We start from the raw sequence: 15,006 nt of genomic DNA, 5'->3' as shown, positions 1-15,006 counted from the left end.
CTTAGAGAGAGAAGTGTCCTTCAAGCTCTGCAGCACAAACTACGGTCTCACAGAAATACAAATGCAAGAGGAAAGTAGCCCCTACTGTGCAACTCTTTCACTTTGTTAGATTGCAATATATTTTCTTATTTTTCATGTGTCTGGTTTGTGTGACCCTGCCAGTATGCAAAAATGGTTGTTGACAGTTTCTTTGTTTTGGTTTTATTATAATGTAATTTATGGGATGCTGAAAGTCTCCAAGTACTTGTACTTGACTGACATTTCTCTGAGAGTCAAAAGATTGCTCTGTATACTTGACTGAGATTAAAATGAGTAGACTGCATATAGCTGTATCCTGCTTTGAAAGTGCAGGATTGGAAGGCTTCCATTAAATTGTTATTTTCAGTTATTATTAGCTCCTAAATCAGTTAATATAACTCCCTTCCCATAATGAATGCACAGCACTGTAAGCCTAAATGCCATATTTTCTATTGATCTATTTCCACAAGCTGTTTAGTGAAATAATTAGAATGATTTACAGGGCTGACCCAATATCTTAGTGGTTGAGTAAATCACGCTGCCGTGTGGGAGGCTCAGCTGGGTTGGAAGCACACCTCAGGGCAGCAGCAGGACCTGGAGCTTTGTGCCACACCTGGAGAGCACCAGGCTCCAGAAACGCCCTCTCCACACTCAGGGAGAACAGCTCCAGCTGCTGTGCTCACTCATCACCTCTGGCCAAAGATGGGGAATGCCTTGGTGCTTCCCAGCCAGAGCAGAATCTGAGTTGCAGGGAATGTATCTGCACTGAAAACTGGAACATCCCAGGTTCCTACCCCCAGAACTGACTCTGTATATCTGTGTGAGCACCAAAAACCTCTCAGCTGTGGAGTCTGGTATTTTTACATGCATGACAATGAAAAAAATTATTATTTCTACCTTTTTTTTTTTTTTTAATTTGTTTCAATTCATAAGAAGAGGACAACACACAATACACAACATCTGTGTTTAAATGCCAGAGTTATGGAAGGGCTCAGTAGGATTCAGTAATGTCAACACAAAGACACATCAAAGCATGTCCCACAGTCCCTTAAAATCCCTGTAAGTCAGTCCTCAGGGAATAGGGAGGGTTTCATTAAGATGATCTCCCTGGCACAGGAGCCCCTCTTGTAATGACATGAGCTCTCCTGACTCCTCCATGTCTCCCACAGCTCACCCAGGCAAACACCCAGGCCTGATGCTGGTAGGACTGCCAGGATATTCCTGGGTTTGTTCCCAGCTCACCTCCCAGTGTTATGGAAACGCTGAGAGCCCTTGGAGCAGGGGCAGAAGGACACTACAGCAGTGCCTGAGAGGAGACCCAGCAGCCAGACTGTGCAGCAAGGGTGGCAAGAGCCAACCAGAAGTACCATTATCAAAAGTGGGTAACAGCTCTCCTTCTCATGAAGAGTGTGGGTTTTGACAGCTGCAGTCTGGAACAAAGGGGATTGAGGTGATATCAGGGCAATGGCTGTTAAGCAAGGAGTGTGCAGCCAGGGCCAGCCCTCGTGGGGCCCTCAGGGTCCTGCCCTGGCCAGCCATGCAGGGAGGACATCCCTTAGAGGACACGTGTGTGGGCAGGAAGGACACAGACCCCCATTCTGGAGAGACAGAGCCCACAACTCTGAAATCAGCATTTGAGACACCACTTATAATGCCTCTATTTGCAATCCCTGAGCAAGCCTCCACCTTGCTTTCAGCATTTAGTACATTTTTTTTAGTTCTATTATTTTGCATAATTACACAGAGAAAAGAAAAAACATCCAATAAAAAAAAAACTTTAAAATTTGAAGACAGTTGTTGGATGCACTTTGCAGCAGATGTCATTATCTTCCTTCCCTGACCCTGACCCACAACCATTTCTATTTTTCTTTACATAATACTGTAATTTTACAATTATGTATTCAGCTGGAACTATTATTTTTGTTAAATAAACTTTACCCTTGTTCTGGCTGCTCCAGGCTCTGAAAAGAAACACTTCTTCCTTGTGACTGTTCCAAAATGTAGGTCTGAAATTCAAAAAAAAAGAAGTGTTGGTAAATGGGCTGTAATCACACTGAAGGGCAAGTATTCCTCCTCTAAGGCAGAAGAAAATAAAGGAAAATCTGCTTTGCTTCTGATGCCTCAATGCTGAAAATTTCACAGATCAGAGTGCTTTTTTTAGAAAGAAGCCTGCTGTGCTGCAGTGTGTGTTTCAGCACTGAGATACCCATAGTCAAACCCTTAATGCCACACTTGGATGTGTAAATCAGGGCCTCATTTCGTGTCCCCAGCAGCACCTGGTGCTGCCCTGGCAGACACCAGCACAGGCACAGCTCCAGATTCACCAGGGGCTTGAGATGCACTGGGAGCTGGGTGTCTGTCCTCAGCTGTGCCCTGGGAGCTGGGTGTCTTTCCTCAGCTGTGCACTGGGAGCTGTGTGTCTGTCCTCAGCTGTGGACTGGGAGCTGTGTGTCTGTCCTCAGCTGTGCACCTGGAGCTGCAGAGGTGCTACATGAGAGCTCAGTGCCTGTGACAGAAGTGATGCAAGGTTCAAAAATGACCTCAGAGAGGGGCAGTAACACACAAACACCCAGCTCCTGAGGGCACAGCAGGGTCACAGCCCCCTCACTGCCCTCCACTGCAGGAGAACATCTCTCCCCTGTCCAGTGTCTGCCTGGCCTCAGCTTTCTTCCAGAACAGGACAACCACGAACCAGAAGGAGCTGGGCAGCTCTGTGGACAGGGTGTGCCACACAGCTAAAGCTGATGGGGTCCTGAGCAGTGACTTGCTCCCTGCCCCAAGCCTGCATGGCACACACAGCTCTGTGGTGACCACCAGCTCTGCTGAAGATTACCAGCTCTTGGTGATTACCAGCTCTCTCAGTGATTAGCAGTGTGCTTTTACATACAAATCTGCCCTTTCCTGCAGCTCCTCTGTACATTTGCCAGAGCATCCATCCTTGAGCTTCCTGTAGTCCCAAATAACCTCTGTTCTTCCTGTAGTGGGATCCACCCCTGCAGCACTCCTCATTTCACACTCTCGTAACTCAGAAATCCTTTAAACCACAGCAACACAGAGTGACTCGAGCTACCTGCTAACTAGGGCTCTGTACTTACTGAGCTGTGGCAAAGCCAAGGAGCCCCTGGCAGCTGTCTGCAAGAGTGCTTTGGGTCAGGTATAAGCCTGTGATTAGTTAACTCTGTTTAGAGTTAAAATTAAACATTTTTTCTCTCCCATTTTCACACACTGTTCTGTTTTTAACAAATGTAAGGTGCTTAATAATCTCTACCATTGACAGGATGAAAGCTCTCCCCCTCCCATCCTTGCCATTTCATCCCACTGCAAAAGGTATAAATTAATCCCATGCTAAAATTAACATATATTGCTGAGGCAAATGAATTGGCATCTCCATGTGTATCTATTAGCTTCCAGCATTTCCTGAGAGGGCTTTCATTTAATTACCAGCCTGACAGCCTAACTCACTCCCGAACTGCAGCCACATCTATTACTTTTATCTCCTTGGACACCTGCCTCTCTCTGTGGTTTATCAGATTTCTGCTGAAGAGAGGGACAGAATGTTTTCTATTGCACCAGGTTATTGTTTCTTTAAAAGGCACTTACTAGAGCACTGACCTCAAACAGGGGGTTGTTTGGTTAGCTTCGGATGGGCTTTTTTCTTTTTCAATTATCAAAGGACTGCTGCAGTGTTAACCCCCTCACTGCCCCACCACACTCCACACTGAAGAAATGGGATTACAGGCAGGGAGCTGAAAGCCTCATCACCAGCTCTGTGCAAGGAGCTGACCACTGCTCATAAGGACCCTGCCTGCAGTGGGAGTCCAAGCTGTGACTGCTTTTCACACTCCCATGGATGAAAACTTCAAGAGTCCTGAGCACAGCTCAGTGCCCTCCACTGCAGTCCAGTGAGGGGGATTTAGCTGAATTTCCCTTGATGGTTTGGGACACATGTTATACAGTCACTGATGCCTCTATAATTGGCTGATAAAAGACCAATGTAGATCACCAGGAACATTATAAAAGTAATGCTGCCTCCATGCATTACCAACGTGGTCCCAGCAGCGTTATGGGTTAGCAGCACCGTGTGTGAGTATGCACCACTCCATATCAGCTGGGAATCACAGCTCTCCCCTCAGACTGCCTCATGAACTGCTAGTTCAGGTGCTGCCTGTGCCAACAGGGCTCATTCAGCCCAGTTTCAACAGACAAATAGCTCCCACTTGTTTTCCTCTGGGTCCCCTGGGCAGGACTCTCGTGAGCTGGCATGCTGTGACCGACGTGTTCAAACCAGCGGGACCTGAAGTGAGTGCTGCAGAGGAGCCCTTCCAGAGCGTATTCAGCAGCTGCATCCCTTGGAGGGGCACAAGCAGACTTGCTGTGTTAAAAGGAATGGCTCACTCCTGACAGCCTCAGCACGCTGCTTCCAAAGAGTCTGGCAGGAACAGGGCTTTGCTGAGAGTGATGCTTTTGAGAAGGATGCCTCATTATAGAGGAAAAATGAGAAATTCGTGTCTGTTCAGTTAATGAAGCTTCCCAGCCTCCCTGGGGTTTCTCAGCAGCTGTAACTCCAGGCACAGTGGCTGTTTGGCAGGAGCAGGGCAGGAGGAGGCCGTGCTGTGGACGCTGCCCAGCATGGCTGGAGCCTCCTGCTCCCCTGTGGGTCACAGTGTCACAGGCAGTGCCCATGGCCCCAGCACATCCCCCTGGGCTGCAGGGTGCCCTCCCCTGCCTCTGGCCCGAGCACCTGCTGGCAAACACAGCAAAAGATGCCTCAGGGAAACACAAATTATTTTCACCTTTTATTTTCAACACACCTGTATTATTTTCAAATTGTAATGAATTAATTTTATGTTAATTTTATGTAGTTTAACCAAAACCAAATGAAATACATTAAACTAGTCAAACTGTAACTCCAATGACTATTATTACTTTCTAATTTACTATTGTTAATACTCATTTCTGCATCATGCCTCCCTATCACACATGACCCAATGTTAATTAAGTTTTAAAATAGAATATTCAACAAGTTCTAAATGAGACTCAAAGAATAACAAAAGTAATGACTGTGACACACTGTCATGGAATAATACATGAATGCTGAATGCTGGTATTAAGTAGTAAACACAAGCTGCTCAGGAGAAGTGGTGCCTGTCATGCTGATGTGTGTTTGGATCATACATGATCCCAGCACTCAGGGAATGCAAATGTCAGCTGCCAAAGCCTCAGCTTTCCTGACTGCTTGTTACTGTTTTGGGAAGCAAGTGAAGCTATTTTAGCACTGCTCTGTGTGCCAAGGCTGGATTCTTGTAGTTTGCAGTAGTTATCTCCAGGTATTCTAGGGTTGCCCATATTTTAAATATTTTAAGACGGACATGGCTTCTTATTTTGATATAAGAATGTATTGGTGTTTAAAAAGTGGCCACCTTAATTTGTGGTGAAATTGAATTCCTCCACAATCCTCTTTTCACTGACACTGTGATACAGAAAAGCCTGGTATGTGGAGGAACTGGAGTTCTATATGCTAAACCAAGCTGCAAACAGGCAAATTTCTCCCATAAGAGGACACAATTTGTAAACTTTTACAATTTATTTTTTACTGTAAGACAGTGAGCTGAATTCCAACAGCTCTGTACAGTCCTGGGCTGCCCTCTAGTGTGAGCAGCTGTGGAGACGGCACAGCCTGCCAAAAACCTGCCTTGTTTTACTTCGACTTTTGAAAACCCCGCTATTAAATCATTGGGATTTTCTGAAAACATTTTTGGATTATCATTTGCTTCTGATGTCTCTGCCACTGAGATCTATTTGGACTGTGCTTCCCAGCGCTTTCTTGTTTCTGTCAGGCACAGACAAGCCAGCCTTTTGTTTGTGCCCTGGAGCAGCAGCTGCAGTTTGAGATGAGAAGGAGCCAGGACTGCAAGGAAATAATGACCCTTCAGCTGGGAAGGACAGATTGTCAGCTTGGGGCGGGGGCAGAACACGATGACAAGCCTTGAGTTAAGGGCGAGCTGATAAAGCAGAAAAATTAATGGAAAACTGTATGGAAAAGACACATTTGAGGGATGCATGGTACTTCAGAAGATGCTGCTCATCAGTCAAACACAGCAATCTAAAATCACTCAACCAAGCCCCTAATGCAAGAGTCTGGGCTCACACACACAAATATTGCAAACCTTCCTCTGGCATAGCTCCACTGACAGGAGGTGAAGATTCAGGTTACCCATGTCAGTCACTCCATGTTCCCACCGGGCTGGATGGCAGATTTCATCCTGCCCACCCACCCACCACCCCAGACATGACCCTTTCCTAGACGGGTTTTTCCAGGGAACACTGAGTACTGACCCCCTGGAAAGGTCCTGGCTGCACAGCCAGGGCTGGGGGAGAACAGCTCTGTTGGGTATGGTCAGCCACTGGCCCTAAAAGGAGATGTCAGAGCAGGATGCCAAGGCTGGGTGCAGGCAGGAGCTGTGGGATGGTGGCAGGGCTGACACGGACTGGATGGATGCTGCTTCAGCACAGCCATGGGAAGGGGGTGGGAATTGTATTATCTGGATAGAGAAAATCAGATCAGAGGGCTTTAAATGGAAATTATTTTCACCAGTACAGATGTCCCCAGGGACCAAATTCAGCTGCTAATACAATTTGGCCAAGAGGAATAAACTATATTGATCTTGAGAGCTCAAATGCTTGCTGAGACAGTCCTTCTAGAGAATTACAGTATTTATTTCCTGCATCACTGTCAGCAAAAGTATTACAGTGATTACAGCCCAGTGACTTTTTGCACACACCAGTTAACTTCACGCTCATCTCTTGCTTCAGTTCATAATTACTCTTTTTTTTTAATCCCTGATCTGCTATTCTTGTGTCACACAAACATCTTTAATTACACTGTCTTTGGTCACTTCACATCTCAAGTTTTAGCTTTCTGTGACTGTCACAATAAAGCTCATTGTGCAATTGCTCCACAGCCACCCAGCTCTCCCAGGACACTGCAGCTCCCCAGGCTGGCCTGCACACGGTCCTTGCCCATCCCTGCAGTTCAGCAGCCCCAAGAGATACAGCAATATCCTCCCCTAGGGCACAGCTAGACTGTGTCCATGAAAGGGGTTTGCATAGCTGTCAGTGAGGTGTTACTATCTCTGGAAAGCAATAAATAAAGCCATATAGATTTAATTGCATAAGAAACACCAATGTGGGCACCTTTAACATGGTATTAATAATATATATCATGGAACTTTATCACTACAAACCTATTCCAAGGGGATGTACTTGAAGTAAGAAGTTTCAAAACTCTAAGACACTAAGGGTGCTGCACATCCCAAAATATGCATTATAGTTATTTGCTGGCATATTTCCACATCACTTTACATTCACATCTTCCCTCATTTCTCTGAGCCTTCTTTTTCTTATCTACAAACTGCCTTTGCCTATTCTGCAGTTTCTCAGTGTCTTCACCTATTCTTTTTCATGTTTATTTGATGTGAGTCTCGACTCCTGATGCAGAGCCTTCTTGCTGGGACACACACCAATGCTCAGCTCACTCCCTCAGACATTATATCTGAAGATAAATTGGGAAATGAAGATGTAGAGCTGTTGGAAGAGGCTGGTTTCCCCAGGCACCAGTTTAGCCTGGATCATTGGATTTACAACACCAGCACCGCCAACACTGATTTGACTATTAATCCCTGAAGTGCACTAAGAATTGCAGCATAAATCCAGTGAAGGAGCACTCATATGGCCCTAAAGACCCATAGCGCTTATCCTGGTACTCCATTCATGAAAATTGATCTTCTCATAGTAGCAATGACAACTCAAGGAGTCCATGCTTTGTAAACCAAGAGATCCACTTGCTCTGGTAAGATATTTAGCTGCCAGGAGGTCTGTGATACAAACCAGCTGCTGTTCATGCTTAATACTCTGCAAACACCAGCCCTTTCTCCTTTACACACAACCAGAGAGATCTACTATTTCATTCCCTGTTGGGTATCACTTTAGTACCTTTGTGCCCCACAGCAGCATCCACAAAATCATCATGTTTCCTATACCCTGGCCCTGTAACTCCCTCCCCAAATATCCTTTACCAAGCAGTGCTTCATTATCGCTAAGCAAATATTGCTACGTGATAAGAACAAATATTTTCTGTATTTGGAGAAAAATCATACCTGAGCAGAGAACTGCAGGAGTTGGGACTGGGCTGGCAGGAAAAGGAATTGGCCATGCTGGTTTCAAGACACTTCTGTTTTGTGAGAACACAAAATGAGGTGGCCTGCGTAACAGAAGGTATGATTGACATGGCTTTTTAAAAAAACTCCCCCATGATAGTAAATGAAATATCTGTTGCTCAGTGTCCCCCGATTCAGAGAATTTATTAGTACAAGACTAGTAAATAGCAGCAAACAGCCAATTAAACAGCAGCTCCCCTCACAGCAGCTCGCCAGCTCCTGTGGGCGGCAGCGCCGCCTTGTGGCCGGGTCGGGAGCGCCGCTGTGCGCATGCGCACCTGACGCGTCATCGGCCCGCGCCGGCTGCGCCGCGACACCATGGAGGGTGAGGGGACCGGGGACAGAGGGACGGGGGAGAGGGATGAGCGGTGGAGGGCGAGGGATGGAGAGTGAGGTGATAGAGAATGTGCGGTGGAGGGCGAGGGATGGAGGGCGGGCGCCAGTGGGCGATGCAGGATGAGGGATGGGGGGCAGGCGGTGCAGGGTGAGGGATGCGGGGCGGGCGCCGGTGGGCGATGGAGGATGAGGGATGGAGGGCGGGCGGTGCAGGGTGAGGGATGCGGGGCGGGCGCCGGTGGGCGATGGAGGATGAGGGGATGGAGGGCGGGCGGTGCAGGGTGAGGGATGCGGGGCGGGCGCCGGTGGGCTATGGAGGATGAGGGATGCGGGGCCGGGGATGGGTGAGCGCCCGCCCCGGCCGACCCTCGCGCCGCCGCGCCTTGCAGGGCAGCTGTACCGTCGGCTGGCGCCCGAGGAGAGCGGGGAGCTGCGCCTGCAGGTACCGAGCACGCCGTGCCGGGTTTACCTGGCCGTTCCCACTCCAGCACGGCCTCTTAAACCCTATTAGGCACCGACGGGCCGGGGGTGGGTTGGGTCCCCGGGTTCCCCTGTATATCCCGCTCGGAACTCACTGTTTCAAACGAAATGCAAAACAAGAGTTTTCCTCCAAAACACGGGTCCGACAGCGGGCCGGGGTGTTCCTGCACTCGGCACTGCCCGCAGGACTTTCGGCTTCGGGACATCTCCCTCCACTGGCACTGACGGGAAGATCTCCCATTCCCACGGAGATTTTGCCAACTTGATGAAACCACCGGTCAGCAGCAAGTTCCATCTTAATTAACACATACTATTTTAGAGCATCCTTTACGTGTCTTTAGCCCCAGGACTCAGAAAAAGCCAAGACCTTTGTGCATGCCTTCCTGAGGCGCAGCATGCCCAAAATGAAAGATGAGGCTATCCAGGACATGCTGACTCGGAAAGCTGTCGTTCTGGAGCATTACCACAAAAAACAGGCCAAGCAGAAGAGGAAGAAGACAAAAGGTTTTACTGCCAAGCAGAGGCGAGAGCTGCGTCTGTTTGAAATTGAACCTGAGCAGCAAAGGTAAGGCTTTAAATGTCTTGTTTGTGTAGCAAAGAGGAACTACATCAAAAGTGTAAAAGCAGCAGCATGTTGATGTGGATAGAAATCCTCCAGTCTGAAACACTATTTGTGTCATTTCAGTATGAGAAGAGTTCTCTTGTGTGCATGGGTGAAAGATTCATTTCTCTTGAGCTCATTTTGTGTACCTAGATATGACAAGGAATCAAACCCAGACACAATCCCCTCTGGTTTCAGTTTGTAAAGTTGGACTGTCTGTGACCAGAAAGTCAAAACTCTGCGTAAGGTTCCTTGAATTTATCGTGCTGAATGAAGCCCCTGCTTTGCTAACAGAGTAAGCAGGGAGATAAAAGAGTGGGAAAAAAAGGAAAATCTCTTCAGTCTTAGCCTGATACTCTAAAACACATTTCTGTTTTGGGTTGGAAGAGAAGAGCATGCTTTGTGCTTGTTTTATAAAGTAAACCAGCTGTTTGGAGTGGGTCACCTTGCAGGGTAACTTAAGCTTGTGTAACTTAAAAATGTTAGACTTAACTCTGTGGAAATACAGACTACTTCAGCAATCAACCAATGGACTTTTTTGTAACTAGATTTTGTATCATATTTTATCTTTTTTTATTGCAGATATGCCATCTTTCTCCCACTGCACGAGCTCTGGAAGCAGTACATCAGAGACCTGTGCCATGGACTCAAACCTGATGCGTATGTGGGCATATTTTAAATTTAGTCTGGGTTTTATGCAGTAAAACTTCTAGTTTTATTGAGTTACTGCTTGAAACACTGTGGCTAACTGATAAGCATATTGGTACTACTTCACAGGATCACAGAATGATCATGATTATAATAGTCATAGTCACATTTTGTAAATCTGACAGTTCATTTGATTCTTTTCCCTCCTTTTTGATCCCGTTCTCTTCTTCAAGGCAACCCCATATGATTCAGGGCAAGCTGCTTAAAGCTGATCTCCATGGAGCCATTGTTACAGGTATTTTGTTTGTTTGCTTGTAGAACATTATCTGAAATTCAGGAGATGATGCTGTGCTTATTTTTAAATTCTTTTCAGTGCCATTAACTGTAGAATGACATGGTTGAGATCGTATTTCTCTCCTTAAAAATTCTAATTACTTCACAACTACTCTTCAAAATCACACATGATGTTGTTAGTTGCAAAGGTTAACTGTACATTCTACCAGTGATTACTGTAACTACCTTATTTCAGAATATTTAAATGTTCATGCTTGAAAATGTTTAAAATCACCAGGCAACAGGAGAAGAGCAAGTAAAGGGCACCTGAAATTTTCTAATACCTACTTCTGTTCTTTCAGTTACAAAATCAAAGTGCCCCTCTTACGTTGGGATAACAGGAATCATTCTACAGGAGTTTAAACACATCTTCAAAATTATCACTAAAGAGGACAAATTAAAAGGTATGCAAGGCATTCTTTTTCAGTTCTTCAGCGCAATATCTTACCCAAACACATCTCATTAGAGATGAGCTGGTTTTAAAAAGTGTAACACTGAACTGTATGCTCTTGCACAAGGACTAACTTTGGTAATTCATGGAGGCTTGGGCTATATTTTATCTCTTGAGAAAGTATAAAAACCTTGAAATGTGCCAAGGCTCAAATCTCCAGGTGAATAACATCCCCTGATATGTCAGGATATTTCCATAACAGGGACTTACATTAGCACACTTGGTTCAGTTTGTGTCCTTTTGCATTTCAGTTGTTCCCAAACTTAACAACGTGTTTAGCCTGGAGCTTGATGGGTTCATATCCTACATCTACGGCAGCAAGTTTCTGCTCAGAGCAAGTGAGAGATCTGCAAAAAAATTCAAGTTGAAAGGAACTATTGACCTGTGATTTCATGGAAACTCAGGAGCACTCACAGAAACATCTGTGAAACTGTTTTCCTGCAGCTCAAAGAGCAGGGTTTCTGGCAGATGGAAGAAGCAACAGCCATGTGAAATATTTATAAAGCATTTCTTACTGAAGAATGAGCAGTATCTGCTGTCTTTAAGCAGTCTCACCGACTGTTGAAATTGGTTGTGTCTGTTTTTTTTTATTTGTATATAATACTCTTTCTTGAATTAAAGCTATATGATTAATATTAATTACCTGACTTCTGTTTCAGTTTATAAGTGTAAATTTATACAGTGAAAATTATATTTTTTAACTCTGTAATAAACATTTTTGTTGCCTTCTGTATAAATTGGGCTTTAGCTGCCTGTTACATGCTTGCAGTGAGCCTGCAGGTGCTGACACTGCTCTTTATAATCATCGTTCCTGGGCCAACATCAGCATCTTGTTTCAGCGGCAGGTTTTACCTTGAGTATCTCCCTGGCTGGGGCTGATACTGTTACAGGTACCAGGTGTGTCCAGTGTTAATGTATATGTGTAATAATGTGTAATCATGCAGCCCTGCAGTGCTCACTGACAGCCTGCAGCTGTCAGGGTAAGTCAGGTACCAATAAACACACATTGTCATGGCACAGTGCAGGAACAGCACAGCCCATATCAGGGAAGCACTTGAAGCTAGGAATTCACAGGTGGAAGTGACCCCCATTCAATCTTGTATTTCAATTACCCACAGAATTGCTTTATGAATATTTAACCTCTGTCCACAGAGCTATTGAGCTTTGTCTGTTCTCAGCCCCTTTTCTATTTTTTACTGTACACTTCATTTTTGATTGCCCAGATTACAATCCCTCATTGCCTGGGCAGGTTTGATGTGTTTGGGAGGTGGAAGTGATCCCTGAATTTAGATTGCTTAACATTTTTCTGTTATAAAGGTGCTTCTCTGGTGGCTTTAGGTGTAATTTTCTGGAGCTTTTCATCAATTTCACTATCAAATGAAAGACTTGTACCTAGGAAATTTTTCCCTGTCACCATTCAAGCATTTGTAGCCAACCAGGGTAATTTCTTTAAAGGGAGCACAGCTGTTCCTGACAGAATCACAGCCCAAAGCTGAATAACTGGATTGGAGGGCAGTCAGAGCTTTCACCTGCACTGGGGGCACACAAGGCAGGAGAGAGCCAGAGCTCATCACCACCTCCAACCCCAGTGCTACACAACACTCACCTGGCCCCCAAAGCTCCCCGTTCCTTCCCAGACCTGTTGCTGGGAGAGGTCACAGGAGAGCTGCACCTCCCTGGCACCTCAGACACAAAGCACCTTCACCATCCCTGAATGGGTGAACTCAGTGTGGGCAATTCTGGGGTTCAAGAACAGATCCTTTGGAATCAGGAAATGGAAGCAGTTGGTCTAGAAATCAAAAATCTTTGTTGCAATTCAAGTATTGCCCTTGAGATGGGGAAAAGAGTGTTCTGGCCAGGAACAGATATTTTACATGGGGAAATAGTAATTTCACACCCATGAGAACTTTTGTCTGTGAAGTAAGAACAGTATGTGTTAAAGTTGTTAGACTTATTATTCTACCTTCCACCCATTACTCCTCTCAACATTCTAAAATTAAAACTCTCAGTTTCCTGTAAGAGGCCAGAAGGAAAAAACAAACAAAGCTGTAGAAGCCATAAATCATAGCAGAATCTTTCCTTTCACGACAATGACCTAGTTTTAATTTTGCTCATAGCCTTCAGTGTAACATCTAATTAAGACATCTGTTAAATGCCTATAATATTAAATTAATAGGGGGAAGCTAATAGAACTTTATTGGCATAGTCCAGTTAATTAACATTAAGGGCCTTTAATGGAGGGCTGAAAGAGACATTAATGGGGATGCCACACAAATTGGAATTAGGCACAATCATGTCTCATTGTGCTGTGAAGGACAGAACATGTTCTACCATATGGACACATAGATGTACACAATACAACTTCCCATAGCTACTGGCACTTGCATTTTTTAAGCTATTTCAGCAAGCACAAAAACAAACACTGCCTGGCAGTGCTTTGGTAAGAGCAAGGCTTTCAATATTTACAGTGAAGAGTGCCCAGGAGATGTCAAAGGGCTCCCCAGAGTAATGCCAGGCCAGTGGCACAGAGAGGTGACAAATGCAGAATAACAAGAGCTGAACAGCCCAGGCATGCAGGATCCTTTCCTGCAGCTGGTAACTCAGCTGAGAGGCCTTTTTGCAAAGCCTCCAGGTGCTCCAAACATCCATGACTTACTGCACTGAAGCACCCCAGAGCTGGGATCACCACCCAGCAAATCAACCTAATCCCACCTGGCACAGGCTCTGGGCTCACTTTTCCTAGAACTCATTTAACTCCCCAGTGCTTGTCAAGGAACTTCCTCAGAACCTGGGAGAGGTGACAGTGACAGCTCACCAGCCCTCCCCTGCCCACTCACAGCCATTCCCTGTCTCTTCATTAGCTGAGACTGTAAATACCTAATGGATTTAATACTGGGAAATTGAAGAATGAATCATATGTTCAACTCTGGATTGCACTCAGCAGAGACTTTTTGGTAATGATTTTTACACCTAAACTCTCACTAATCAGGGAATAATGAACAGCAGTGAGCAATATCTGACTACCTTACACACATTTTTGCTCCCCTATTACTGTGTATGTATATTTATAACTAATATGAACTAAAACAATTGTAAGCAATTCAAGTTACTGAATTTTGAACACTTAAACAAGAATAGAAAAACAAAAATCCCATAATTTCTGTTTGAAATCTCAAAATAATACATTTTAGGAAATGTTTGAAATTGAAGCCAATTCACATCCAAGAAAACACATGGAAAATTCTCTTTGAGAGGGATTTAATCTAAAAAATGGGTTAGATAGCAATACAGTGGAAACTCCATAAAACCATCTATGACTGACAAACTCATATTAAATCACTGAAATAACAGCAGCAAGTAGCTGGTGTTAACTCTATATATTCAATTCATCCAGTGTTTTACAGAAGTGTCAGAGAGAGCACAAAATTCAGATCCAGACCATGCTTTCAGGAAACAGCAGCAGTACTTTCTCAAAACCAGAGTGGCCCTGATTTTGGGCAGTCCCTCAGCTCCTTACCAGGACAGTTCCATGTGCCCATTCCCATAACAAATGCTCACCTTCCTTTTTCCATTCACCAGCCCATGGTCCCACAGACCAAATCCAATTATACAACAGTGATTCCATGGAGTTTCCCAGAAGTTTGACCTGCCCTTGTGTCAGGCTCCCCATCCTTAATTGTCATTCCTATGGTAACTCCAGCTCTAAGTCCCCACAGTGTGGGATGAAAATGAATGATTTTGGTAAGGCAGAAATTTCCCTCAGTGTGCTGGTTTAATTAAATCAATGAGCAAACATGAAAACAGAGGATCTGTGAAGCAGAGGATCTGCTGCTGAGAGGAGCAGTTGCACCTGGCAAACACGAACCTCCTGGGCTGCAGAACAAACAGTACCTGGCACTACCTGCAGGTGGGTTTTGACACCA

General features: G+C 45.2%; 1 protein-coding gene and 1 long non-coding RNA gene across 3 annotated transcripts; one reads left to right on the top strand and one right to left on the bottom strand.

Annotated features, from left to right (window-relative positions):
* Positions 1-932: 932 nt before the first annotated feature.
* On the bottom strand, positions 933-8,472 carry LOC143695106 (uncharacterized). Its single transcript, XR_013184026.1, has 3 exons — positions 8,175-8,472; positions 1,957-2,024; positions 933-1,448 (listed from the first exon to the last, which is right to left on the bottom strand). It is a non-coding gene; the product is annotated as an uncharacterized LOC143695106 (long non-coding RNA).
* Positions 8,473-8,478: 6 nt separating this feature from the next.
* On the top strand, positions 8,479-11,722 carry POP4 (POP4 ribonuclease P/MRP subunit). Of its 2 annotated transcripts, XM_054640708.2 has the most exons (7): positions 8,479-8,559; positions 8,960-9,012; positions 9,392-9,615; positions 10,234-10,311; positions 10,533-10,594; positions 10,935-11,036; positions 11,335-11,722. In XM_054640708.2, exons 1-7 carry the CDS (start codon positions 8,553-8,555, stop codon positions 11,469-11,471), a joined length of 663 nt encoding a protein of 220 aa, XP_054496683.2. In that variant the 5' UTR covers positions 8,479-8,552; the 3' UTR covers positions 11,472-11,722. The 2 variants fall into 2 exon arrangements, with proteins under 2 accessions (XP_054496683.2, XP_077041205.1); XM_077185090.1 differs by lacking the exon at positions 8,479-8,559 and having other exon boundaries at positions 8,977-9,012; positions 9,200-9,615.
* Positions 11,723-15,006: the final 3,284 nt, after the last annotated feature.

The sequence above is a fragment of the Agelaius phoeniceus genome, chromosome 12 (assembly GCF_051311805.1).
Source record: "Agelaius phoeniceus isolate bAgePho1 chromosome 12, bAgePho1.hap1, whole genome shotgun sequence".
Lineage (NCBI taxonomy): Eukaryota > Metazoa > Chordata > Aves > Passeriformes > Icteridae > Agelaius > Agelaius phoeniceus.
The sequence above is the reverse complement of the archived record's forward strand: the minus strand, read 5'-3'. Positions and strand labels throughout refer to the sequence as shown.

Excerpts from the sequence above, each read along its gene's own strand:
- POP4 (XM_054640708.2), top strand. Across the intron at positions 10,312-10,532 it reads CATGGACTCAAACCTGATGC|GCAACCCCATATGATTCAGG; the intron begins GTATGTGGGCAT and ends CTCTTCTTCAAG. Across the intron at positions 10,595-10,934 it reads CCATGGAGCCATTGTTACAG|TTACAAAATCAAAGTGCCCC; the intron begins GTATTTTGTTTG and ends CTGTTCTTTCAG.